The 27,615-nt window shown below is 46.1% G+C and overlaps 1 protein-coding gene across 4 annotated transcripts in view; it reads right to left on the bottom strand.

Moving 5' to 3' along the window:
- The window catches only part of KIAA1549 (KIAA1549 ortholog), a 115,497-nt gene that overhangs the window by 57,976 nt on the left and 29,906 nt on the right, over window positions 1-27,615 (bottom strand). For all 4 annotated transcript variants that reach the window (XM_075602490.1, XM_075602493.1, XM_075602491.1 and 1 more), the window contains exon 2: window positions 256-2,832. In XM_075602490.1, the coding sequence (XP_075458605.1) occupies window positions 256-2,832 (2,577 nt within the window). The remainder of the gene's footprint in view (window positions 1-255; window positions 2,833-27,615) is intronic.

Genomic DNA, 27,615 nt, shown 5'->3' with positions numbered 1-27,615 from the left:
TGTGTACAAACTGGGATCAGTTTCTATCTGTAAAAACCCACTCGTTGTTTATTTTATTCACCATAATTGTTATGACATGATTATAGTTATTATTTGTTATATGAGTGGGTGCAAAAGAAATAAGGCATTACTGGGATTTGTAAACTAACAAATAACCATTCCATAGAAAACAAATCGCAACTCAATGAGAATGAAGGGTGAATGTGACAAAATGTAACACAGTTCGTGTAACAAAATGACAGAAGAATATTTTACCTGCTGTAACCAGATAGGGCTCCGGATTGGTGACATTGCACACAAGTGTCTGTCTAGTCGAGGTCAGGGAAGTCAGACCTGTAATGCCTGAAGGAGGTGTGATGGGTGCAGCATGAGTTGAAGAGGTTGGGTTACTCCCAGTAGTGCTGCTAGTTGCCGTGGTTAACTCTGGAGTAACTCTTCCCAACGTGTTAACTGTTCCAACAGATGTATTGGCTGGAGAAGTTGGAATAAAAGATGTGACCACCACGACAGGCCCTGTAGGGGACGGAGAAAGGTTGACGCTCAGGGTGGGCGTCACACCCAGGGTGGGCGTCACACCCAGGGTGGGCGTCTGCAATGTGTTCACTGAAGGAGCAACGGTAGGGGTATATGACGTGGTCAGCAAAGATGTGGACATGAAACTGGACAGCCCCGTTGTTAGAGATAGCGAGACTGGCATTGAGGTCTGGAGAGTCTCTTCAACCAAACCACTGCTGGCTTGATCAGAATCAAAAGAAGAGCTGGACAGAGAAGGCGTAGCAACAGCTGATGTAGAAGATGGGAATAAAGGCAGCAGAGGGAAGGTAGCACCAGTGAAACTTGAGGTATAAAGAACGCTGAACTCCAGCTGCTGGGTGGATGTTGCCTCCCACAACTCAGAGGACTCTAAGATTACACTTGAACTTGTCTGTATCCAGTTAATATTGGAGGTTGGAGTTAGAGAGGCAACTGAATAGAGGTTTGAGGTCTGCCATGTCATGAGTCCTGAGCCCTCAAAACCTATGCTTTCTATGGCAGATGGGAAATCAGGCTCCAATACAGAGCTACTGGGAAACAATTCAGATGTTGCAAGCACAGCAGGTGAGCCCTGAGATAAAAGCACTGACCCCTCACTGGAACCCATAAAAGAGAAGGGTGCTTCTGCAGATAAAGAAGGCAACAGTATGCTTGGTTCAAAAGTAAACACCATTGACAAATGGCTAAATGCTATATCAGAAATATTCTCAGACTTTTCCGATGGAAACTCTGGCTGGCTAAAATATAGGACAGACTCTGTCGGCACAGCTTCAGGTGCTTCCATACTGTTTACAGACCGAAGAAGAGAATGGTCAAGGAAAGGGGTTGATGCAGGTATATATGTTGTGGTAACAGGAGGTGGCTCCAAATCAGCAGAAGCAGTGGTAGAAAAGTTTGGCTCTATAAAAGAGGACATGAAAATGCTTGAGTCCACCAAACAGGACGAGAAAGTCTGCAAAAACGTATCTGTTTCTAGCAATAGATTGTGCGACTGTAAGACGGTGGCCATTGTGCCTTCAATAAGGCTGGCATCAACAAGGTTTATGAAACCACTGGAGGAACCTGAAATATCCATATGCCTAGAAGACAATGGCATCATTGGCCTTGAAGGAAAGATGGTGCCAAAGTCTTCAAAAGCAGATTCTTCAAGATCCTCTCCGTTTGAGACAACACTGGTCAGAAGACTGTGGCCTCTGGACTCTGAGGGTTTGAAGGACATGGTTTCCAAGTAATCCCCTGACCCCCAGTCATTCTGCATTAACTCTGTGGAAACTATTTGGGGAGGTAGGACCAGCGTCTGACCACAGTGCAAGCACAGAGTATGAGGTGTTAGAGAAGGCAGCGGGCTGGAGAACATTGCAGAGATGCCTTCTTCACTCGTCATCAAAGGACTGTCTGGAAAGGCGAGCACCTCAGTGCTGGACATTCCATAACCCATGGAGGTGGATGGAAAGGGAGTCAAGAATTCAGCTACATTTGGGCTGGTGATTGAATCTTGTGCAGTAAAAAGCCCTGTACTTGGAAAGATACTTTGTAACCCATTTTTGGTTGCAATGCTGGTGACATGCTCTGAGTTGATTCCACTTGGAATGTATGTGCTACTCTGCAGAGTAACAGGTGTATCTGTGGCATAGGCCTTCTGTGCACTGGGAACCAAAGTTGTATTTTCTGCTGTGATATCAAAGTGAGAGGACAGAGACGGTTGTGCGCTCACCAAAGACATTTCTATCATGGGACTAAACACTACTGAATTTGGGGCGAGAACTTCCTTATATGATTTTAACATTGGTAACGTTTCTGTACTCCAATGCATCTCTGTCAGTTTGAGAAACTCCAATTGGTGAGCAGCTGTGCTCTGGTCAGAGGCAGAAAGGTCAGGGCTGTTCAGACTTGTTTCCAGTGAGATAGAGATTGATTCTGCTTGACTGGCTACAGAGGATTCTGGGATCCCAGAGTTTAGCGCACTGATTTCTGATGCTTCATTCATTCTCATTGAGTCATATGAACAAGGAATTGCCACAGATGTGGTTGGCTGTGCATCAAGGATTGTGATTAGCATGTCGTCATCCCCCAGGAAATCTTCAGTGGAAATGGAAACTGGTTCTGCCCCATTCGTTGATTCCACAGGACGTACAGAAATCGGAAGTTGCACAATGGTGGTTTCGGAGAGGGATGGTTCGGCTGAGGAAGGAGATACAGGAAGAATTTCATCAGGTGGCTTTGATGGATTTTTGGTTAATGCCAAGCTTTCACTATCTTGCAAGAAGACCGAATCAAATGAATGGTTGAAGACCACATCTGTACAAGGAAAGAGAAAAAAATAAAAAGATTAGTTTCAACCTTCTGAAACCCACTTGAGTATCTCGGCTTCAAAATGTGGGATATTCTAGTACCCACAGATGTCTCAAGTGAGGTAACTGTGTGCGATTGTTATTAATCTTTGCAGGGCCCTTATGATACCTGGTACAGCATGGGCCCTGGCACACCAGAGGCCCTTATGACATAAAGGCACATCATAGGCACTTGCTCATTCCCTAGGGGCTGATCGTGACGACAGATGGTATGGCCAGTCCGATTAAAACAGAAATAGAGCCCCCTCCACTTCCTTTTCCAGCATGGGTGCCAGTCGTGTCGTGTTTTGGCGGCCCCTCTGGTAGGGCATCGGTTCCCCGATGAAGGACTCCGAGGTTTGAAAGCCTGTAACATCTCAACTACTTGTTGGTCCAATAAAAGGTGTCATACCCCCTCCTCCCTCTCCCTCCTTTGTTACTGCATGGAAGGACCAACATGGCTCCCCACCCTTCTTTGCCTGCTATGGATTTATAGTGGGAGAACTCAAGTGACCCTAATCATTGGGGTTCATGTACCAAGGCATTTTGAAGCAAACTTTGCACACAAAAAAAGGGGATCATATTTATTCTGCGTCTCCTAGAAGCAATGTATGTAGGTCTGTGTTCCCCATTTTGACCTGTTTGTGGCATGTCAAAAGGTGGCGTTACAAAGGATTTACATGACAAACAGATTCATTTGGTATGTATTTAATGTGTTGTGCTTCAAGTGCACCACTTTTTCTCTATTTAATCTGGATCAACAAACCTGTGCCAGGTACAGGAAACTGCAGCAACGAACGTGTTACGTATTAGGCCTCGGGCATCTCGGCACTGAGAGCGGCTTTAGCAGGGGCTCGCGCACGCTTCCGGAAACGTGTGTCTCACCGAGTCTTGAGATTTTCCTGCTTGCCGGAGCGCAGGGCCGGTCATGTGAGCGATTCGCCCAATGAGGGCGAACCAGCTCCGTAACGTCACTGGCCCGCCCCGACACGCCCACGGACCGCGCGCTGTGTATGGCCAGGGAAAGCACCGCTTTCCGCTTTCCCTGAGCCTCAGCGCGCCTCCGCACTGTTAAAGGCACTACGTCCCAGGCCTTACACAGCGTGGAGCACAAAATGGTGCAGTGCATCAACACAAGCCTCCCTCTGCGTTAATACATAGACCCATTGTATCTAAAACACAAGCATTAGGATTGCAAACTCTTCAGGGCAAGGAGTCATAGGAGGCGATAAAGGTTTCAGTGGCTTACGGGCCAACATCCCAAAGCTTTGTATGGAGCGTCGGTTTAAAAAATAAAAAACCGGAAGATCTCCATCTTCCATTGTATTTGTTTTGGTTTAGGGAACTGTTTAATCAACAAAATATGAAGGCGTCTTCCTCAAAAAATCGGGAGTGCTGGCCAGTGAGATTCCTGGTGCAAAGGAAAGCACTAGATTGATTAAATGAAGCATTTTTGACTAAGCTGTTTTTTTGTTGTTTTTAATCCAACCTGCACCAAGAGGGCCCGCGGAGCGCATTGGTAGTCCAGTAGCCACACGGGGGTCCCGTAGCCCCTCGGTGGTCCCCGAAGTCCGGGTATTTTTTTTTTATAGTTTTGTTGTGCCGCTACCGACGCGAAACAAACAACAAACATGGCACAAAGATGCCACCATATCTTTCCCACTGGCTGCCGGGCCGAGTCCTGACCCCCGGTGGCTAGATTGCTCACCCAGGACTGCCAACTGGATCGCTCCCAAAAACAAGCTCACCGCTCTTCAACCGGAGGATCCCCGGACATTGGGCGACAACCGATGAGCTCTGCGGTGCCCCCCACGCCCGGTTCAGGTAAGAGGTTTAAAAAATATATCTCAGGGAATGTTTCGGACAGTAAAGCATTGTTCTTCAACCTGTGCTGCATGCAATCTTGGGGTTCTCCGTTATATTCTGCCATAAATTTTTAATTTTATGGCAAAATATAATTCAAAAGGCTTATTCAATGATATGCTATAGTATTATACATTATATATAATGAAAAAAGCGGGTAGTTTATATAAAATATATACGCCCTATAATGGCGATACTATTTTTATGAGTTGGGGCTCCACGTCGTCCCAATACAATTTTTTTTAAAGGTTCCATTAAGTCACTATACATTTTTGGTGGGTTCTACGTGATTTTAAAAAGTTGAAATCCACTGAATTAAGCAATAATATATATTATTATTTTTTAAACAAAACATTAAACAACGGTATGTATGAAATAACAAATCCCCATTCATAACAAAAAATGCACAAATGCGCACCAGGGATTAGTGGAAGGTAATTTATTAAAAATACACAAAAACTGAGGGGATCCAACCCCACCTCAGAACAGCTGTGCAGCTGGACGGCTAAGTACTACCAAGGAGAACACCTGATGGTGACTAAACCCTAAGCTGCACAGTATACAAATACAGTAAAATTTATATAAAAAACATGAAAGAAAAAAACAAACATGAAAACAACCTATCAACAGATTTGTATAGAAACCGCCATAGGGTTGGGCACTGGCAAGGGGAAACGGACACTCACACTGAGACAGTCAGCAGACTCGCGGTGTCTGCACAGGATCCGGATCTCGGCACCGCGGAGATGGATAAAACCGCTGCTGTCTCCTGCAGGCTCCGTCTCAGCTTACCAGCACACACGCGCAGGATGACCTGTCGTGACCTCTACGAAGTACTTGGTACGAAACGCGTAGAGGTCACGACAGGTCATCCTGCGCGTGTATGCTGGTAAGCTGAGACGGAGCCTGCAGGAGACAGCAGCGGTTTTATCCATCTCCGCGGTACCGAGATCCGGATCCTGTGCAGACACCGCGAGTCTGCTGACTGTCTCAGTGTGAGTGTCCGTTTCCCCTTGCCAGTGCCCAACCCTATGGCGGTTTCTATACAAATCTGTTGATAGGTTGTTTTCATGTTTGTTTTTTTCTTTCATGTTTTTTATATAAATTTTACTGTATTTGTATACTGTGCAGCTTAGGGTTTCGTCACCATTAGGTGTTCTCCTTGGTAGTACTTAGCCGTCCAGCTGCACAGCTGTTCTGAGGTGGGGTTGGATCCCCTCAGTTTTTGTGTATTTTTAATAAATTACCTTCCACTAATCCCTGGTGCGCATTTGTGCATTTTTTATTATCTTGTATTTCAGGGTGCCTTCCCCCCTTTCTAAGGGGGGTTCACCTAGATTTGAGAGTTTCTGGGGAGACGCTTTATGTACATGCTGCAAAGGGATCATCCACACCATCACACAGCACGAGCGCTGAATATCCTGTTTTTTCTACCTCCCCATTAATAACAATGAGTTGTATCACAGGACAAAATCCTATTAAAAACAATGGAATTTGTTTAGTTGCTCGGCCTAGGAATACTACTTGGCCCCGTAATCAAACTGTGTCATTGGGATCTTGGGGGGACACATTTTTTCAGGCACAATGGAGGCTGCTGCACTTTAAAGGAGATTACTGCAGCACTCTGCAAAACCACTATTAATAATAATAATAATAATAATAGTAGTAATAATAACAGGATTGTCCGGTAAAGCTTGTTGTCTGTTCTTAACAGAGAAACGCTGTGATCTGTTGGGAGAGAAGCAGCACAAACATCCAATCCAGCTTTAAATAAACAGCGTATGCTTCGGAGGTTTTCCCCTCTTCCATATGAGACACGTGCACGAGGCATTTACAGATCCGCTCCTGGCATTTCCTTATGTTAAATGAACGCTCACAAGGGAAAGCCCTCTTTGTTAAACGTTAGATGTTACGAGGAATGAAAACATGTGGGGGTTTTATCTGTAGGAAGACATTGCTGTAAAAAGGAACAGGTCTGAGTATGTGAGCGATGAGCCGCTGTTCGACGAGCACAAAGGGACGGCCTCATTAAAATTCAGGCCCTTGCCGTCTCCTAGTAACCCAGTAATCCTCCCGGACCTGTTCTCAGTCTCCAGGTTGCAACTGTAGCAGAAAGCAGCAGGAACCGCAGCATGTGAAACAGAGTGTGTGCAGGGAGCGCCTGGCTGAGCATGGAGTTAAACGCTCAAAGAGGTGAAACAGTGCACCTAATACAGGGGCGGCCAGCTCCAGTATTCAAGGGCCACCAACAGGTCACGCTTTCAGGATATCCCTGCTTCAGCACAAGTGGCTCAGTCAATGACTGAGCCACCTGTGCTGAAGCAGGGATATCCTTAAAACCGGATCTGTTGGTGGCCCTTGAGGACTGGAGTTGGCCACTCCCTGAACTAATACAATGTATCCAAAGATAAAAGGATTTCCAATAGTAACTGCACGTGTCACTGTTATTGTCACAGTGTTATTGGGGGTCACGTACCAGGTGTGGGGGGGGGGCATTATTAACCTCTTCTATAAATAAACACCGTGCCTTGAATACCGAGTTTTTTCTAGTCACTCCCAACACTCCTCCTCCTTATTCTTATTCTTTGGCAAAGCGGGACCAAAGCCAAAATCTGCAGAGCACCATGTGACCTGTTGCACATTGGTGAGGGCCGGGGGGGGGGGGGGGTGAGATCCCCACCTCCAATAAACTCAAAGTGATGACAACACACAGAGAGATCTCCCTTTGCGCTGTGGGTTTTATTATTGGTGTCTGAAGAGCATTAAAGGACGCTGGAAATTTATAAGAAGAATTTAATGGAGGTCATATCCTAATGTCAGCGCCCCAATTAACCCCCCCACCTCAACACCCCCTCCCCTACCCCAATCCCCCCACTCGCATCATGAAACCTCAGAGCGCTTTACTTTAACTTTCATTCATTGGGTGACAAATTGGTGGGGAGAGGGGAGGAGAATATATTTGTAGTAGTTAAAACACACATTGTTCTAATTGAGGAACCTGTTGATGTCATTAAGATTAATTAGTATGAGATAAATGTATCCACAATGTAACAACTCCCCAGATCACTCATTAGCCATGTATGTTTGTCAAGGACTTATTCTATATGATGCAGATACTGTAATTCACAAGCTACACTTTATTTTAACTGCACAGGCAGTTAGAAACAGTGGGGCAGTTAGAAACAGTGGGACAGGTAGCAGGTGAGGAAGGATTTTGGTCTGAAAGCGGATTTTCACCTCAACCTGGTCCCTGGGGAGTTGAATGGATTGGAATGCTGAACATACTGTATCTGGCACAGTATATACATTCTACTGTATCTGGCACAGTATATACATTCTACTGTATCTGGCACAGTATATACATTCTACTGTATCTGGCACAGTATATACATTCTACTGTATCTGGCACAGTATATACATTCTACTGTATCTGGCACAGTATATACATTCTACAGAGTGACGGGGTGTGTCACTGATGTTACAAGACATTTATTTTTATTTATTTATAAAATGTTTTACCAGAAAGTAATACATTGAGAGTTACCTCTTGTTTTCAAGTATGTCCTGGGCACAGAGTTAAGATGATAAACAATGCATGGTTACAAATACAGTTACATAAGTAGGGTATATATTATATACAAGACATAGCATGCACAGTTACAGATAATATATATTATAGGCGTAGGTAACAGTTACAAGACATGCCTCTTCTCTCCCTCCCGCACTGGCTTTCTGGTGGAACCTGAATAAGTAACTTTATCTACAGATATAGTGAGAGGCATATCTGGCTACTGTATCAGCAGGGAGATTAGCCGACAATCAGGTCCCATGGGTGTTGTGCTTGGATGATAGGGTTACTTTATTACTTTGCCTTTAGTTGCTCTAACTGTCTAACATATCTAGTTACACTTCTGCAACAAGCACAGGCTGCTGTACTTGCGCATTTACTAGTCCTCGCATCACCTAAAACCGATGACGATTGGAACATACATACAGGCATACCCCGCATTAACGTACGCAATGGGACCGGAGCATGTATGTAAAGAAAAAATGTACTTAAAGTGATACACTCCCTTTTTTACACTTTATCGATGCATGTACTGTACAGCAATCGTCATATACGTCCATAACTGATGTAAATAACGCATTTGTAACAGGCTCCATAGTCTCCCCGCTTGCGCACAGCTTCGGTACAGGTAGGGAGCCGGTATTGCTGTTCCGGACGTGCTGACAGGCGCATGCGTGAGCTGGCGTTTGCATATTGGGTGATATGTCCTTACTTGCGAGTGTACTTGAAGTGAGTGTCTTTAAACCGGGGTGTGCCTGTACATGTGTACATACAGAGAGTGTATATATCACAATCGTCCTAACTGGCCATCTGTGACAAAAAATTAATATTTATATATGATAAAAAATAAAAAGTATTTTAAAACCTGCATTGAAATCCCAGTGTCGGCTACTTGTGAGCTTGGGAAAGTCACTTCATCTCCTTGCGATTGAGGCACTAAAATTAAATAGTAAGCTCTTTGGGACAGGGACTCGTGTCTGCAAAATTATATGTACAGAGCTATGTACAGAAATATGCACAGAGTTATGTACAGATATTATTGTTCTTCATTTAAAATATGCATCACACCAACAGGACAGACATGTAGAGGCATAATTGCCAGGATCATCGTGTTTGATTTTGGGACCATTTGGCAGGAAGTTTTTTCCCCCACGGCAGCTGGGTTCAGGTACAGGCTATAAGGATCTCCAATATGGATGCCTTCTGACTTCGCCGACATGCTGGGTTCTTGTATCGTCGTCTATCTCTATGACATCCTTATTTTTCCTGAGACCTTGGATCAACATCATCAGCAGGTGGACACGGTGCCTCAACGCCTTAGTGAGAATCAACTTTTTCCAAGCTTGAAAAAAAATGCACATTTGAGAAATCTAGTCTTGCTTTTCTTGGATACATCATATCACGTCGGGGCTTACAGATGGAGCCTGTCAAGGTCTCTGCCATCAAGGATTGGTCACTGCTCAAGGAACCCATCCAAAAGTTCCTTAGATTTGCAAACTATCATCAACGTTTTATCTGGGATTTCTCGAAAATAGTCAAACCTATACACAGCTATGACTCAAAAGGTGACAGAGCTTGTTTCTCGGTCTCCTGAGGCACAAGCTGCCTTTCTCAAATTAAAGCAACTCTTCTCTACAGCTCCAATTCTTGTTTACCCAGACCCTCTCCGTTCATTCATCCTTGAGTTCAATGCTTCCGATATTGGTGCCGGTGCGGTATTCTCGCAGAGAACTGGTTTCCAGTCGCGTCTGTATCCTTGTTGTTTCTTCTCTAAGACGTTCTCTGCAGCTGAACGTAATTACGATGTTGGGAATCGTGAGCTCTTGGCAGTGAAGGCAGCACTAGAAGAATGGAGGCATCTCCTCGAGAGAACTTCAGTACCTGTTACCAAACTAACCGACCACCGTAACCTGGAGTGCCTTGGGGTGGCCTGTAGGCTGAACAACCGCGAAGCAAGACGGGCTCTCTTCTTTACCCGCTTTAACGACATTATTTCTTTTAAACAGGGATCTAAGAATGTTAAAGCCGATGCTCTTTCCTGCCAGTTTGCCTCTGAAGATTCGCAGGAGACTGACAAGGTTCCCATTATCCCTCCTTCCAGGATTGTGGCCACAATAACTCCCACGATCATGGACCATATTCACAAAGCCTAGTTTGAGCTCCTCGCTGGTCTCTCTGTACCTCCTTGTCGGCTCTTCTTCCCCTCCATTCTTCGTCTACAAGTCCTTCAATGGGGTCACCAAGGTATTAAGAAGACCACAGAGTTTCTTGAGCAGACCTTCTGGGGGCCGAATATCAGGAACGATGTCAAGGACTTTGTCTCGACCTGCAAGGTATGTGCATGAACTAAGGTGCAACGGTCTCTTCCATGCAGGCTACTTCATCTTCTTCCCGACACACCTGTCCATGGATTTCATTATGGAGTATCCCCCCTCCTGGGGCATGAGGGTAGTCCTTTTTGTGGTTGATGTTTTCTCCAAGCAGACACATTTCGTCACTCTGAACAAAGCTTAATTCTGCTCCTGAGCTGGCGAATATTTGCATCAGATAGGTATTCTGCCTGCATGGCTTATCTAAAGAGATCTCCTACAGGGTCACAATTCATCGCGAGATTCTGGAAGGCTGTCGTTTGGCAATTGACCTCCATTTTTCCTTCGCCTACCACCTGCAGATCAATGGTCAGACTGAGAGGACCAATCAAATGTTGGAGCAGTTTCTCCCGTGCAAGGTCTCCCAGCAGCAGGACGATTGGCGGACCTCCTGCCTCTGCCAGAATTTGCAATGAACTCCCTGTCCCAAGAGTCCCTGAAGTGCTCTCCCTTATTCACGTCACTAGTGTATAAACAGACTCGGCAGTAGGTGTCCCTACAGCGGATACCAGGGCAGATGACTTTCAAGATCTCTGAAAGTGCATACAGATGACTCTTCGTGTGGCAGCGGAGACACAGAAGAGAAGTGCGGATAAACGCAGGGCCTTCATTTGAATATCAAGTCAGTGATGAGGTCTGGCTCTTGATGCGTAATATCCATCTACGTAAGTCCCGAAATTGGGACCGCCCTTTATCAGTCCTTATAGGATTTCCAGAAGGTGAACAAAGTAGCCTTCCAGATTAAACTTCCTCCATAGCTCAAGATTCTCTCCACCTTCCACGTCTCCTTGCTGAAACCAGCAATCCAGAACAGTTTTTACAGGAATCTACCCCCTCCCACTCCAATTTCCATGAATGGTCAACCGGAGTATGTCGACCAGAAGATTATGGACTCCCTTATCTCTAGAGGGTCCCTCCAGTACCTGGTCGACTGGAAGGGGTACGGCCTTCAAGAGAGGAGTTGGGTCAAGGCATGCGATGTCCGTGATCCTGCTTTGGTCAAGAGCATCCATCAGGCATTTCCTGCCAAGGCTGCCCCTCGGCATTCGGAGTCTTCCCCTAAAAGGGAGGATACTATAAGGATCTCCAACATGGATGCCTCCTGACTTCGCTGCCTCTACCAACATGGCTACCGAGGCAGGAAATCAGCCACTGTTTGAGCTGGATTGCTCACACCTGCCTTCTACCTTTAAAGGGTTCCATTCCCCTCTCTCCTTTCTGGGAAATGTACTCCCTACGTTATCTCCTGTTAGAAGCCTTGTTGCTGTTTTGCCCATCTCAGAGCCCTGCCTGTCGCCGGACTACTCTGCCTCTCTCTCCAGCCCTGACCCCGGAACTGTGTCCGCGAACATTCTGCCTCTCTCTCCAGCCCTGACCCCGGAACTGTGACTACGAACATTCTGCCTCTTTCCAGCCCTGACCCCGGAACTGTGACCGCGAACATTCTGCCTCTCTCCAGCCCTGACCCCAGAACTGTGACCGCGAACATTCTGCCTCTCTCCAGCCCTTACCCCAGAACTGTGACTGCGAACATTCTGCCTCTCTCTAGCCCTGACCCCAGAACTGTGACCGTGAACATTCTGCCTCTCTCCAGCCCTGACCCCAGAACTGTGACCGCGAACATTCTGCCTCTCTCCAGCCCTGACCCCAGAACTGTGACCGCGAACATTCTGCCTCTCTCCAGCCCTGACCCCGGAACTGTGACCGTGAACATTCTGCCTCTCTCCAGCCCTGACTCCAGAACTGTGACCGTGAACATTCTGCCTCTCTCCAGCCCTGACCCCGGAACTGTGACCGCGAACATTCTGCCTCTCTCCAGCCCTGACCCCGGAACTGTGACCGCGAACATTCTGCCTCTCTCCAGCCCTGACCCCGGAGCTGTGACCGTGAACATTCTGCCTCTCTCCAGCCCTGACTCCGGAACTGTGACCGTGAACATTCTGCCTCTCTCCAGCCCTGACCCCGGAACTGTGACCGCGAACATTCTGCCTCTCTCCAGCCCTGACCCCGGAACTGTGACCGCGAACATTCTGCCTCTCTCCAGCCCTGACTCCAGAACTGTGACCGCGAACATTCTGCCTCTCTCCAGCCCTGACCCCGGAGCTGTGACCGTGAACATTCTGCCTCTCTCCAGCCCTGACCCCAGAACTGTGACCCCGAACATTCTGCCTCTCTCCAGCCCTGACTCCAGAACTGTGACCGCGAACATTCTGCCTCTCTCCAGCCCTGACCCCAGAACTGTGACCCCGAACATTCTGCCTCTCTCCAGCCCTGACTCCAGAACTGTGACCGCGAACATTCTGCCTCTCTCCAGCCCTGACCCCGGAGCTGTGACCGTGAACATTCTGCCTCTCTCCAGCCCTGACCCCAGAACTGTGACCGTGAACATTCTGCCTCTCTCCAGCCCTGACCCCGGAACTGTGACCGCGAACATTCTGCCTCTCTCCAGCCCTGACCCCGGAGCTGTGACCGTGAACATTCTGCCTCTCTCCAGCCCTGACCCCAGAACTGTGACCGTGAACATTCTGCCTCTCTCCAGCCCTGACCCCGGAACTGTGACCGCGAACATTCTGCCTCTCTCCAGCCCTGACCCCAAAACTGTGACCGCGAACATTCTGCCTCTCTCCAGCCCTGACCCCAGAACTGTGACCGTGAACATTCTGCCTCTCTCCAGCCCTGACCCCGGAATTGTGGCCGCGACCATGCTGCCTCTCTCCTGACCCCAGAACCGGACCCCACTATTCCACTGATACAAGATTAAAATCCCAGGTATGTGTCAGTCTATATTCTCCTCCTCTGGCTGATGGGTCTGTCTCCTTGACAATACAAAGCGCCATAAGCCAACGTAACACAGGCTGGGTTTCGGACAGGAACATAGCGTGCACCAGCTAATTCCTCATCTGCCACTTAATGCTAAAAGGAAGATAGGATGACGATGATAAGAGACAGAAAGGAGGAGATCGAGAAGAGGAGGGGGAGACAGGATTTGTAATTCCCTTCACAGCCGCCTTCCCGCGGAGAGCCATTTCTTTCAATCCCACCTGCAGCTAGTGTAAAGAGGTCTGGGAGCCTCAGTTTGTACTCAATCTACTTAATCACTGGCAATTTCCTGCTGCAGCTCCACAGAACATAACACTATACACCCCTTCAAACACACACAAAGGGGAAGAAATATGAAGGCAACAAGAAATAGTGAATAGACTTCTTCAGTTTACTACCCAGGTATATAAATAACTGCATTAATATATGCATATATCCCATTATATATCTGTGCCGGCAGTGCTGACTCACCTGTCAAAGCTCAGACCGGAAGCAGCGCAACCAATCACGCTTTAATAACGCAACCGCAGCGGTAACAGGTCAGTCAGCACTGCGCCGCTTAAATCTGGTGGGGTCGGGCGGTTGAGCGAGGAGCAGGGCTTTGAGACTATGTCCCTGCAATTACTTTGTGGGAGGAAAGAGAGCAAGGCGGTGTGTGTGCGAGTGCGCGTCACAGCGTGTGATTGTGTCACTGTTGGTGAGTGAGTGTGCACCACACAGATATACTGTGACACAGCTGGTAGCAGGTAGGGAGAGAGCAGTGGAGTATACGGAACACCCACCTCACTTCCCACCGTTTAAAACACTGGCTCCTAAATATTCTATATTTTTGTCCACCCCTATATACATACACATGTATGCTGGGTATTAAGAGAACAGACCGGAAAAAGAATGAATGGGTTCGAAAACAAAACAAAAAGTCTGTGACGCCATCACAAAGGTGAAGGGATTAAAATGGCAGTGGGCTGGACAGATCGCAAGAAGAAATGATCAGCGTTGGACAAAGACGGAACTCAACTGGATTCCAAAAGATATCAAAGGACCAAGACTATGACCAAAAGTAAGATGGGAGAATGAAATCAGAAAAAATATATTAGAGCAACGTGGGGATGAGAGGCTGGTAACAGCAGTACCTGGACGATCATTGGGGAGGCCTTAATTGTGCAATGGGATGACAGGGGCTGAAGATACTATATCTATACATATACACACACTTTTTTTTCCCTTTTTGATTTAATCAAGAAGAATCCATATAGAAAATTGACCTAGTAGAATTAAGAATTGAATAGACTATATCCTAGCTAATACATGATTGAAGACTGCACAGTCCTTAACCGTTTTGACACAAGCAGTGATGACCGATTGGTTCGCTGCAGATTAAATATGAACATGAAGTTGGAAAGAAGAAAACGGTTTAATAAGACAAAAACAATCAACATCCATAACCTCAAGAATAACAGCAGAGAATTTGAACAGGGAACACTAACAATTATGAACATACTGTATGAAGATTGTAGTTGAATGCGCAGGGGGGAGGGGCAATGGAAGAATCGCTAGAAAAAAAAAACAGGATCAGAAAATATTTGATGAGACCAAACAATTAAAGAAGAGACTACAAGAAATGAAGCCAACACAAAACGCAAGAAGAATTGAATATGCAGAGAAGTGCAAGACAATCCAAAAACATAATAAAGAGGTAAGAAAATGTTAACTGTGATATGGTGAAGAAGACTATTGAAGATAACAAAAGCCTAAAGAGGATAAAAGTGACTTATGGTTGGTAATAAGCAAATCATTGCAGTCAAACAAGACGATAGGTCAACAATAATAGGCCATGCACTTGTCACAGAGAGAGTTGAGGACTTAACATGAAATTGTACATAGGGCGTACTCCAGCAGATAACAAGTGAGAAGAAACCACCAAAGATGTACCATTTCCTTCAAGAAGTGGCAAAATCAATAAAATCCATGATGAATGGGAAGGCTCCCAGGCAAAACGGAATTAGAACTGAAATCTTGAAAGAAGCTGGGGACAAAGTAGAAAAAAATCCTTGCAAAACTCTTTACATGCTGCTTGGAGAACAAAAAATTCCAGAGCAATAGTGTAATGCCATAATTATCCAAGAAAGGAGACAAAGGAGACCATCAGAACTACAGACCAATCAGTCTACTTCCAATCACTTACAAGATGTTTCCAAGAGAATGCACACTTATCAACCACAACAGAACCTGGACTTTGCCCGGCCTAGAGAACAAGCAGGATTTTGCAGTGGATTCAACACAAAGGACCACATCCAAGTCGTACCAGAAGTGATTTCCAGAAGTAGAGTAGAAATACGATCTACCACTCCACTTAGGATTCGTACAGTACAAAAACACAGAAATCACCAGGCGCTCCTGCGCGTGTTTCAGATAGGAGGAGATAATGCAGTATAGCGAATGCACAATATAGAATGAAATGATATTCAACCAGTGCCAGTTTGCAGCTCGACCTTCAGTGGATCTTCCTTATAGATCCTTATATAGTTGCAATGTCCAGAAGTCAGGGAGCGCAGACACCAGGATGGACATATGAGGAGAAAAAACAATAACACAAGTGATAGTGCTATCCTGTAGGGTAAAGAATATTCCAACTGGGAATGGGGACATGCACAGTGGATAGAAACAAAATATAGACAGATAGCCACTGCTATAGTCCTATGGGGTAAGAGGCTGGAATATGATCAGGTACACACATGACACAGTGGTTGAAATCAAGAATGGCCACACAAATGTAGAAAATTATAAAAAAGGTTTAGTCAAAGGACATCAGGAGGCACACGGATGCAGTGGGAACTTACAATGGAAATAGAGCTTAGTCTGTGTCCATTGTGGGAGAGATAACCTGTATGCGTAGTGACTGCTGCAGGGGGGTCAGGCTGCGCCGGCGCTTCCTCCACTGTCAGCCTCCGCAGGACTTCCGGGTTAGATTCTCTCCACCAGTATTCGGCACCACGTGACTGCGTCACACTGCGGGCACAGCAAGCTGCTATAAAACAGGAACCAGAGACTCAACGCAAGTAAACTTCTGCGTTTCGCTAACAGCTTCCTCAGGAGTCTTTGGTGCCTGTTAGTGGCTGGCCTGCTCGATATACAGAGGCACAGCCAATCGGGAGTCAAGTATGACGTCATCCTTCCAATCATCTGCCTGCATCATTTCCACCAATATTGGTAATGAATTGCTCGATTCTGCACCTATCATCCTTCAGAGGGGCGGGACTAATGTCCGTGGGCAACATAAACACTAACAATAATTTTAATGAGTGAAAAAACAGATATGTGTTCCCTTAAACTCTGTGGAACGGGCAGCAATAAAAAGGCTTTTAATGCTTTTTTTTATTTCAACCACTGTGTCATGTGTATACTTTGATCATATTCCAGCCTCTTACCCCATAGGACTATAGCAGTGGCTATCTGTCTACATTTTGTCTTTATCCACTGTGCATGTCCCCATTCCCAGTTGGAATATTTCTTTACCCTACAGGATTGCACTATCATTTGTGTTATTGTTTTTTCTCCTCATATGTCCATCCTGGTGTCTGCGCTCCCTGACTTCAGAACAGTACATTACAAAAAAAAGCATTTGATTCTGTCAACACCTCAGCAGTTCTAGATGCATTAAGACAAAGTGTTGAATAGGCATACATTGATATTATAAAGAATATTTCGGAGAAGGCCACATCAACCATTAGATTACATGAAGATACAAGCAAGATTAAGGATCTGCAAGGGAGTGCGGCAGGGAGACAGCGTGTCGCCAAAGCATTTCACAGCAACACGAAGAATTGACATCGGATTGGGAAGAAAAATAAATCAAAAATCAACGGTGAATATTTGAGTCACCTATGATTTTCAGATGACATTGTTATTTTGACCACAATTCTGGAAGCCTCCAGCAACAAATGGGAGAACTCGTTGAAGCAAGTCACAATGGGTGGGAACCGTTTGCATGAAAAAAACATTAAGATTGGATGGAGGCATTTGGAAGAAACAAGACAATATTTCAAGGGAACCTTCCACTGTGCCTCTAGAGGAAAGTTTTTGACCAGTGTATTCTGCCCGTGCTCACATATGGATGTGAAACGTGGACCCCAAAGTGCAAAGATAATTCAGAAGCTTCGGACAACGTAAAGAAGTATGGAGAGATGCATGCTGGGTAATACACGGAGATAGGAAGAAGAATGAATGGGTTCGAAACCAAAAAAGTCTGTGACATCATCACAAGGGTGAAGAAATTAAAATGGCGGTGGGCTGGACAGATCACAAGAAGAAATTATATTCGTTTGGCAAAGATAACACTCTAATGGATTTCAAAAGAGCTTAAAAGACCAATATGACAACCAAACGTAAGATCGGAGGGTGAAGTCAGAAAATGTGTTGGAAGATACATGGAGAGGCCTTCCTCCAGCGGGTGGATTGACAAGGGCTGAAGATAATTAGATAAATATATATACACATACACATACACATGCACTATTACACTATACATCCCGTCTTTACGCAATTTCAAGAACACAGGAGTATAGTAAACAAACTTTTGATGCATAGTGTGCCCAGACATTGTGCAGAATGTCACAACTCTGATCCGAAAGACTTCAATATTATGGGACTGGAACATATTCCCTCTTAAATCATTGGTGGAGATAGATTCAGAACTCTACTTTTTGCATAAAGTTTCTGGATCAATTGGGATCTCTTGCCACACAGGGACTCCATGAAAATCTGAACAGCAGCACTCTGGTTTAAGTTTGTACATGCATGCACCCCAAAACTGGAACAACCTACCGGAGACTCTCACATCCACCACCAAAACCAAAAGCCAAAACCAAAGCCGTCTCACATTTTAATCTGGTCTGTAACTGTTACATATGCCCATAATATATATTATCTTTAAGTATGCATGCAATGTCTTGTATATAATGTATACGCTGCTCACTTAATGTAACTGTATTTGTAACCATGTATTATTTGTCATTTTAACTCCTATACCCAGGACATACTTGAAAACGAGGGGTAACTCTCAAAGTATTACTTCCTGGTAAAACATTTTATAAATAAATATATGCAGTGTTCGACAAACCTATACATTGGATTTAACATCGTGGCGAGCTCCTATTGGCCCAAGCAGCACACGTGTGGTACTAGGTGGCGAGTAGATTTTTTTTGTTCGGCGAGTAGATTTTGGGTGATTTGTCGACCACTGAATATATGAACAAATACTCTCTTATATACATGGATTATGGCTTTATGTCATATCATCTACAATCTCTCTCTCTCTTTATTTTCATAATCATTTTAATGTAAATTTTGTTTATATGTCATTTGGGACCCGTTTCTATGTGTTTTATTATACATCTTAAATTTAATAAGATTTTGAAATCTATATCTCTGACAATCATGACACATTGTATTGCATTAATTGCTTAATTAATTGATGGCTGTGATTTTGGTAGCCTAGGAGCACCTGGCTATTTAAAATTGGAAATTGGGCACTTTAAGACATTCCCTTTGACAAAGTCACAAGTTTGTGATGAAACGCGTCAGCGTCACATGGGACGCAGCAAACGTAGGCAATAGACGCTGAAACTTTACGTGGAAGAGCCCGAGGTCATATTAACACATTGATACAGAGTCTTCATCCGGACGATTCCTCACGCAAGTATTTGGTATTTGGATTTAACTCCTGCTATGGATGGTGAATTATGAGAAAGGTCTCTTCCCCAAAGCATTTTGTGAGCAATGTGTGAGCATACATTACATGTCAATCATGTTTTCCCCGGCTGCATAGCTACAGAGATTATTCTCTATATGCTGTAAAGATTTTTATTCTTGAAAGGGCATTTCATCTGTGCGCATTGTATTACATTAATTGGAGCGTGCATTTCATATATACATATACAAACACACACATATATCTGTATACATATACACACAGTGTTGCTTTATATGTATATACATATTAATATTTAAGTCTGCAGAGATGGTTATACTTCTGATACACAGCAGATTTGAACGAGCTCTTTCTGCCTCTGTACTAGGAAAGTAATGTGGATAATATAATGCCAGCCCAACTGAACCAGGAGGAAGAGAAACTGAATGTCACCTTCAATCTGTGTGGACTGGTTATGACTTGAATCTTTGCAATAATTAACCAACAAGAAACAGGAATTCCCTCTGTTCCTCGCACGGTCTCTAGCTAGGAGAGAGGATCACTTTTCCTAAGCAGTGCACTGCAATTCCACCCCTTCTGGTGCTAGAAGACTTCTTGGCGCCCTTTCTGGAGCTGGATGGCGTTTTAGACCGTAGCACCGCTTCGTAATTATGGTCCTAACGGTCTACTCACTTTTACTGCATCCTAGAACCTCAATGTAGGTTTTTAGTGGACTACCATTAGAGTGCTTCATAGATAAAATGAGTGTACAGAGCTTTCCAAACCTCACTGGTTTCTCCAAGTGGCAATACACAATACCTGCTAAAGACATAGTACACATCAAGAACGTTTTCAAAAGCTCTGAACCCCATCATTTTATCCACAAAGAACTGGAATGTTGGTTCCACTAAAAGGTATCCGAACCTGCAAGAATGAATCTGATCTTCTCCACTGGAACTTTATGAAATGGTCCACCCTGACCGGCCTCACTTATACAGCCACACAATATGATGTTAGTAGCAATTAGCAGTGGGAAAAAACATAGGTAAACTGAATCTCCAAAAACGTATTTTGTTTGAGGACTTTTAAGTGGCACATTTATGGAATATATATATATTCCCCCCTTTTGAACCCCATCGCACATTTTACAGTACTTTTCAGTTTTGTAGAAAGATTGATGTGAAGACATATGTGCAGGCTCGCTTAACCTCTTCACTGCCAGAGATACCTGCAGAGCAATGTGCTGCAGAACCATCTGGCAGTGAAGAGGTTAAGTTCCGGCAGTCCTCGGTTATCCAGCGGAATCCGTTCTGGAAGTAGCGTTGGATAGTGACACCGTTGTAAAGGGAGTACCATGTTAATCTGTGGCGGTGAGCGTCGGATAACGCATTCCGGCGTCGGAAAACGGCCCATAGGGTTGTGTTGTACAGCGTTGGATACGCCATTCGTTGTAAAGTGAAACGTTGGGTAGCGAGCACTGCCTGTAGTCCTGATCACCAAACATTAGCTCCTCACTTAGGTAAGAGATCCAAACTACCTGATATATATATAATAATAAATAAAACAAAACATGCTGTGTACATTCGGTGATTTGTCATTGTGTAGCTCAGGGATGCTCAACACCAGACCTCAAGCCCCACCAACAGATCAGGTTCACAAGATATCCCTGCTTCAGCACAGGTGGCTAAATCAGTCCCTGCTTCAACCCAGGTGGCCCAACTAGGCCCTGTTTCAGCACAGGTGGCTCAATCAGAGGCTCAGTCTTCGACTGAGCCACTGATTGAGTCACCTGTGCTGAAGCGGGGATATCCTGAAAACCTGACCTGTTGTTGGCCCTTGAGGACTGGAGTTGCCCACCCCTGCTTTAAATGCAATACATTCCGAAAGATCATTCCCTGGAGCGAACACAGAGTCTCAGACAGTTTATCTGAAGAGCCACAGAGCGGATAAAGAGGAAAGCATACAGCCAGCCTCTCTGCATTTGGGTAGAAGATTCTCTCAAGCAAAGCACATGTGCTGGGCCCTGCATGTTTGCACTGATTGTTTTCAGCACATGTGCTGGGCCCTGCATGTTTGCACTGATTGTTTTCAGCACATGTGCTGGGCCCTGCATGTTTGCACTGATTGTTTTCAGCACATGTGCTGGGCCCTGCATGTTTGCACTGATTGTTTTCAGCACATGTGCTGGGCCCTGCATGTTTGCACTGATTGTTTTCAGCACATGTGCTGGGCCCTGCATGTTTGCACTGATTGTTTTCAGCACATGTGCTGGGCCCTGCATGTTTGCACTGATTGTTTTCAGCACATGTGCAGGGCCCTGCATGTTTGCACTGATTGTTTTCAGCACATGTGCAGGGCCCTGCATGTTTGCACTGATTGTTTTCAGCACGGTGGTGGGGCCCTGCATGTTTGCACTGATTGTTTTCAGCACATGTGCAGGGCCCTGCATGTTTGCACTGATTGTTTTCAGCACGGTGGTGGGGCTTGAGTTAGCAAATATTTCAATCGATTCTGGTGACAAATTTTAAAATCAATTTGAACTTGTGTTTCTCAACATAAATGTAATCCATTTTTCACTCTTCTTGTGATAAAGGGTGTATGGGAAAGAAGGTTAACTGGGCAGTTACAGGAGGAGTTACAGGGAGCGGTTATACGGAGAGACAGGAGGAGTTACAGGGAGCGGTTATACGGAGAGACAGGAGGAGTTACAGGGAGCGGTTATACGGAGAGACAGGAGGAGTTATAGGGAGCGGTTATATGGAGAGACAGGAGGAGTTACAGGGAGCGGTTATACGGAGAGACAGGAGGAGTTACAGGGAGCGGTTATACAGAGAGACAGGAGGAGTTACAGGGAGCGGTTATACGGAGAGACAGGAGGAGTTACAGGGAGCGGTTATACGAGAGACAGGAGGAGTTACAGGGAGCGGTTATACGGAGAGACAGGAGGAGTTACAGGGAGCGTTTATACGGAGAGACAGGAGGAGTTACAGGGAGCGGTTATACGGAGAGACAGGAGGAGTTACAGGGAGCGGTTATACGGAGAGACAGGAGGAGTTACAGGGAGCGGTTATACGGAGAGACAGGAGGAGTTACAGGGAGCGGTTATACGGAGAGACAGGAGGAGTTACAGGGAGCGGTTATACGGAGAGACAGGAGGAGTTACAGGGAGCGGTTATACGGAGAGACAGGAGGAGTTATAGGGAGCGGTTATACGGAGAGACAGGAGGAGTTACAGGGAGCGGTTATACGGAGAGACAGGAGGAGTTACAGGGAGCGGTTATACGGAGAGACAGGAGGAGTTACAGGGAGCGGTTATACGGAGAGACAGGAGGAGTTACAGGGAGCGGTTATACAGAGAGACAGGAGGAGTTACAGGGAGCGGTTATACAGAGAGACAGGAGGAGTTACAGGGAGCGGTTATACGGAGAGACAGGAGGAGTTACAGGGAGCGGTTATACGGAGAGACAGGAGGAGTTACAGGGAGCGGTTATACGGAGAGACAGGAGGAGTTACAGGGAGCGGTTATACAGAGAGACAGGAGGAGTTACAGGGAACGGTTATACAGAGAGACAGGAGGAGTTACAGGGAGCGGTTATACGGAGAGACAGGAGGAGTTACAGGGAGCGGTTATACAGAGAGACAGGAGGAGTTACAGGGAGCGGTTATACAGAGAGACAGGAGGAGTTACAGGGAGCGGTTATACGGAGAGACAGGAGGAGTTACAGGGAGCGGTTATACGGAGAGACAGGAGGAGTTACAGGGAGCGGTTATACGGAGAGACAGGAGGAGTTACAGGGAGCGGTTATACAGAGAGACAGGAGGAGTTACAGGGAGCGGTTATACGGAGAGACAGGAGGAGTTACAGGGAGCGGTTATACAGAGAGACAGGAGGAGTTACAGGGAGCGGTTATACGGAGAGACAGGAGGAGTTACAGGGAGCGGTTATACGGAGAGACAGGAGGAGTTACAGGGAGCGGTTATACAGAGAGACAGGAGGAGTTACAGGGAGCGGTTATACGGAGAGACAGGAGGAGTTACAGGGAGCGGTTATACGGAGAGACAGGAGGAGTTACAGGGAGCGGTTATACGGAGAGACAGGAGGAGTTACAGGGAGCGGTTATACAGAGAGACAGGAGGAGTTACAGGGAACGGTTATACAGAGAGACAGGAGGAGTTACAGGGAGCGGTTATACGGAGAGACAGGAGGAGTTACAGGGAGCGGTTATACAGAGAGACAGGAGGAGTTACAGGGAGCGGTTATACAGAGAGACAGGAGGAGTTACAGGGAGCGGTTATACGGAGAGACAGGAGGAGTTACAGGGAGCGGTTATACGGAGAGACAGGAGGAGTTACAGGGAGCGGTTATACGGAGCGACAGGAGGAGTTACAGGGAGCGGTTATACAGAGAGACAGGAGGAGTTACAGGGAGCGGTTATACAGAGAGACAGGAGGAGTTACAGGGAACGGTTATACAGAGAGACAGGAGGAGTTACAGGGAGCGGTTATACAGAGACAGGAGGAGTTACAGGGAGCGGTTATACAGAGAGACAGGAGGAGTTACAGGGAGCGGTTATACGGAGCGACAGGAGGAGTCACAGGGAGCGGTTATACAGAGAGACAGGAGGAGTTACAGGGAGCGGTTATACGGAGAGACAGGAGGAGTTACAGGGAGCGGTTATACAGAGAGACAGGAGGAGTTACAGGGAACGGTTATACGGAGAGACAGGAGGAGTTACAGGGAGCGGTTATACGGAGAGACAGGAGGAGTTACAGGGAGCGGTTATACAGAGAGACAGGAGGAGTTACAGGGAACGGTTATACAGAGAGACAGGAGGAGTTACAGGGAGCGGTTATACGGAGAGACAGGAGGAGTTACAGGGAGCGGTTATACGGAGAGACAGGAGGAGTTACAGGGAGCGGTTATACAGAGAGACAGGAGGAGTCACAGGGAACGGTGATACGGAGAGACAGGAGGAGTTACAGGGAGCGGTTATACAGAGAGACAGGAGGAGTTACAGGGAGCGGTTATACGGAGAGACAGGAGGAGTTATAGGGAGCGGTTATACGGAGAGACAGGAGGAGTTACAGGGAGCGGTTATACGGAGAGACAGGAGGAGTTACAGGGAGCGGTTATACAGAGAGACAGGAGGAGTTACAGGGAACGGTTATACGGAGAGACAGGAGGAGTTACAGGGAGCGGTTATACGGAGAGACAGGAGGAGTTACAGGGAGCGGTTATACGGAGAGACAGGAGGAGTTACAGGGAGCGGTTATACGGAGAGACAGGAGGAGTTATAGGGAGCGGTTATACGGAGAGACAGGAGGAGTTACAGGGAGCGGTTATACGGAGAGACAGGAGGAGTTACAGGGAGCGGTTATACAGAGAGACAGGAGGAGTTACAGGGAGCGGTTATACGGAGAGACAGGAGGAGTTACAGGGAGCGGTTATACGGAGCGACAGGAGGAGTTACAGGGAGCGGTTATACGGAGAGACAGGAGGAGTTACAGGGAGCGGTTATACGGAGCGACAGGAGGAGTTACAGGGAGCGGTTATACAGAGAGACAGGAGGAGTTACAGGGAGCGGTTATACGGAGAGACAGGAGGAGTTACAGGGAGCGGTTATACGGAGAGACAGGAGGAGTTATAGGGAGCGGTTATACGGAGAGACAGGAGGCGTTATAGGGAGCGGTTATACGGAGCGACAGGAGGAGTTACAGGGAGCGGTTATACAGAGAGACAGGAGGAGTTACAGGGAGCGGTTATACAGAGAGACAGGAGGAGTTACAGGGAGCGGTTATACAGAGACACAGGAGGAGTTACAGGGAGCGGTTATACGGAGAGACAGGAGGAGTTACAGGGAGCGGTTATACGGAGAGACAGGAGGCATTATAGGGAGCGGTTATACGGAGAGACAGGAGGCATTATAGGGAGCGGTTATACGGAGAGACAGGAGGAGTTACAGGGAGCGGTTATACAGAGAGACAGGAGGAGTTACAGGGAGCGGTTATACGGAGAGACAGGAGGCATTATAGGGAGCGGTTATACGGAGAGACAGGAGGAGTTACAGGGAGCGGTTATACGGAGAGACAGGAGGAGTTACAGGGAGCGGTTATACGGAGAGACAGGAGGAGTTACAGGGAGCGGTTATACGGAGAGACAGGAGGAGTTACAGGGAGCGGTTATACGGAGAGACAGGAGGAGTTACTGGGAGCGGTTATACGGAGAGACAGGAGGAGTTACAGGGAGCGGTTATACGGAGAGACAGGAGGAGTTACAGGGAGCGGTTATACGGAGAGACAGGAGGAGTTATAGGGAGCGGTTATACGGAGAGACAGGAGGAGTTACAGGGAGCGGTTATACGGAGAGACAGGAGGAGTTACAGGGAGCGGTTATACAGAGAGACAGGAGGAGTTACAGGGAGCGGTTATACGGAGAGACAGGAGGAGTTACAGGGAGCGGTTATACGGAGAGACAGGAGGAGTTACAGGGAGCGGTTATACGGAGAGACAGGAGCAGTTACAGGGAGCGGTTATACGGAGAGACAGGAGGAGTTACAGGGAGCGGTTATACAGAGAGACAGGAGGAGTTACAGGGAGCGGTTATACAGAGAGACAGGAGGAGTTACAGGGAGCGGTTATACAGAGCGACAGGAGGAGTTATAGGGAGCGATTATAGGGAGCGACAGGAGGAGTTACAGGGAGCGGTTATAGGGGAGGCTATATGATCAATAGGAGGAGTTATAGGGAGTGATAGGAGGAGTTATAGGGAGTGATAGGAGTAGTTATAGGGAGTGGTTATATGAATCAATAGGAGGAGTTATAGGGAGCGATAGGAGTAGTTATAGGGAGCGGTTATATGAATCAATAGGAGGAGTTATAGGGAGTGATAGGAGGAGTTATAGGGAGCGATAGGAGTAGTTATAGGGAGCGGTTATATGAATCAATAGGAGGAACTCTTTTTATTGAAAAATTTTTCCAACATTACATTCTATAGAAAAACATTTCAAACAAAAAAAAAAAACTGCTCATTATGTACAAACTTATATTATATCAATATTAACTCAGCATGTGTGCCACCTTTCTCCTCAACAGCAACTTCACATTCCTTTTATACACATTTTAATTGAAACTAAATAAAACCGTTAACTATAACATTAATAGCTGCTACCTTTAAAGGATTAATTAATGAACAAACATTAACCCCCCCTCCCAAAAAAAAAAAAAATACACGGTATTACTTTTTCCCCACATTATCCCCCAATGACCCAAACCTCTTGACGGTCACTGAAGGTGGGATCATGTCCGAGTCTGTCTCTCTGGAAACATCCATAGTATGTTCCTCTTCGGATAAGGAAAGTTCCTCTACATCGTCGGAGTCCTCAGCTCTTGACCCCCAATCCTTTCTGAGAGCAGAAAAACGTTTTTTCATAGCTACCTGAGGAACTTTACCAGCGGGACCTGTAGGACGTCGAAGGGTCCCTCCAAGTTTTTTCACCATGCTCTTCTTCCTTTTCTTTTTCCCCTGTGCCCAAATCTGCTCACTTTCTTTTTCTTTATTATTATTTTCCCTCACTTGGGTTTCCATCAAAGTAGGATCAGCTGATTCCCCAGATTGTTCCCCTGCTGGGAGTAGATTTGGGGAGGTTCCTTCTAAGGGGTCTTCTGACATTTCCTGGGCCTTGTTTACACTCACAATAATTGTTTTTTCTGTAAGTGTTTCTGGGCAAACTGCATCCACAGGTGGTCCAGGACAAGCTCCGTCCCCAGGAGGATCTAAGCAAGCGCCATCCCTAGGCTGAACCAGACCAACCCCATCTGCAGGCGGATCCAGACATATTCTGTCTGCAACTTTCAGGGCCCGGTCATAAAGTGCTTCCTGCTCCCATACTTTTGAAATATTATGCCAGGCTTCTGCGCAATTCGTGTATGAATGTCCAAATTTATCGCATAAATTACATCTGATGTTTGTACAACTTGCCCTCTCGTGGCCCAAGTTGCATTTTAGAACATCACAAGACATGCTTAAATGTCTGGCTGAACCACATCTATGGCACAAGGTTGGCTGCCCATAGTAAAAACAATTTCCTTTTTCTCTTCCTATGAAGAAGGAATTGGGCAAATGCTTTGTAACATTGCCATGCAGCCAAAGTCTGACTTGCACCTTCCAACCTCCAACCCAAATTTCTTCTGAGTCCATAATTCTTGTAGGTGGAGCCAGTACTTCGCATTGTCTGCCAAGCCATATCAGAATATCTGATATTGGGACTGATTCGTGTCTGAAGAGAATTGTCACCGACTTTGTTTCCGGTTTGGACACAGGAATAGCTGCAAAGGACTTCCATAATTCTGAATTTTTAAGACTCTCATATTTTGTCCAAAAGTAGTCCAGAGCCTGAGGTCTCTTAAAGCTGACATCGTATTCGTATGAACCTGGAACATGGA

The sequence above is a fragment of the Ascaphus truei genome, chromosome 5 (assembly GCF_040206685.1).
Source record: "Ascaphus truei isolate aAscTru1 chromosome 5, aAscTru1.hap1, whole genome shotgun sequence".
Lineage (NCBI taxonomy): Eukaryota > Metazoa > Chordata > Amphibia > Anura > Ascaphidae > Ascaphus > Ascaphus truei.
The sequence above is the reverse complement of the archived record's forward strand: the minus strand, read 5'-3'. Positions and strand labels throughout refer to the sequence as shown.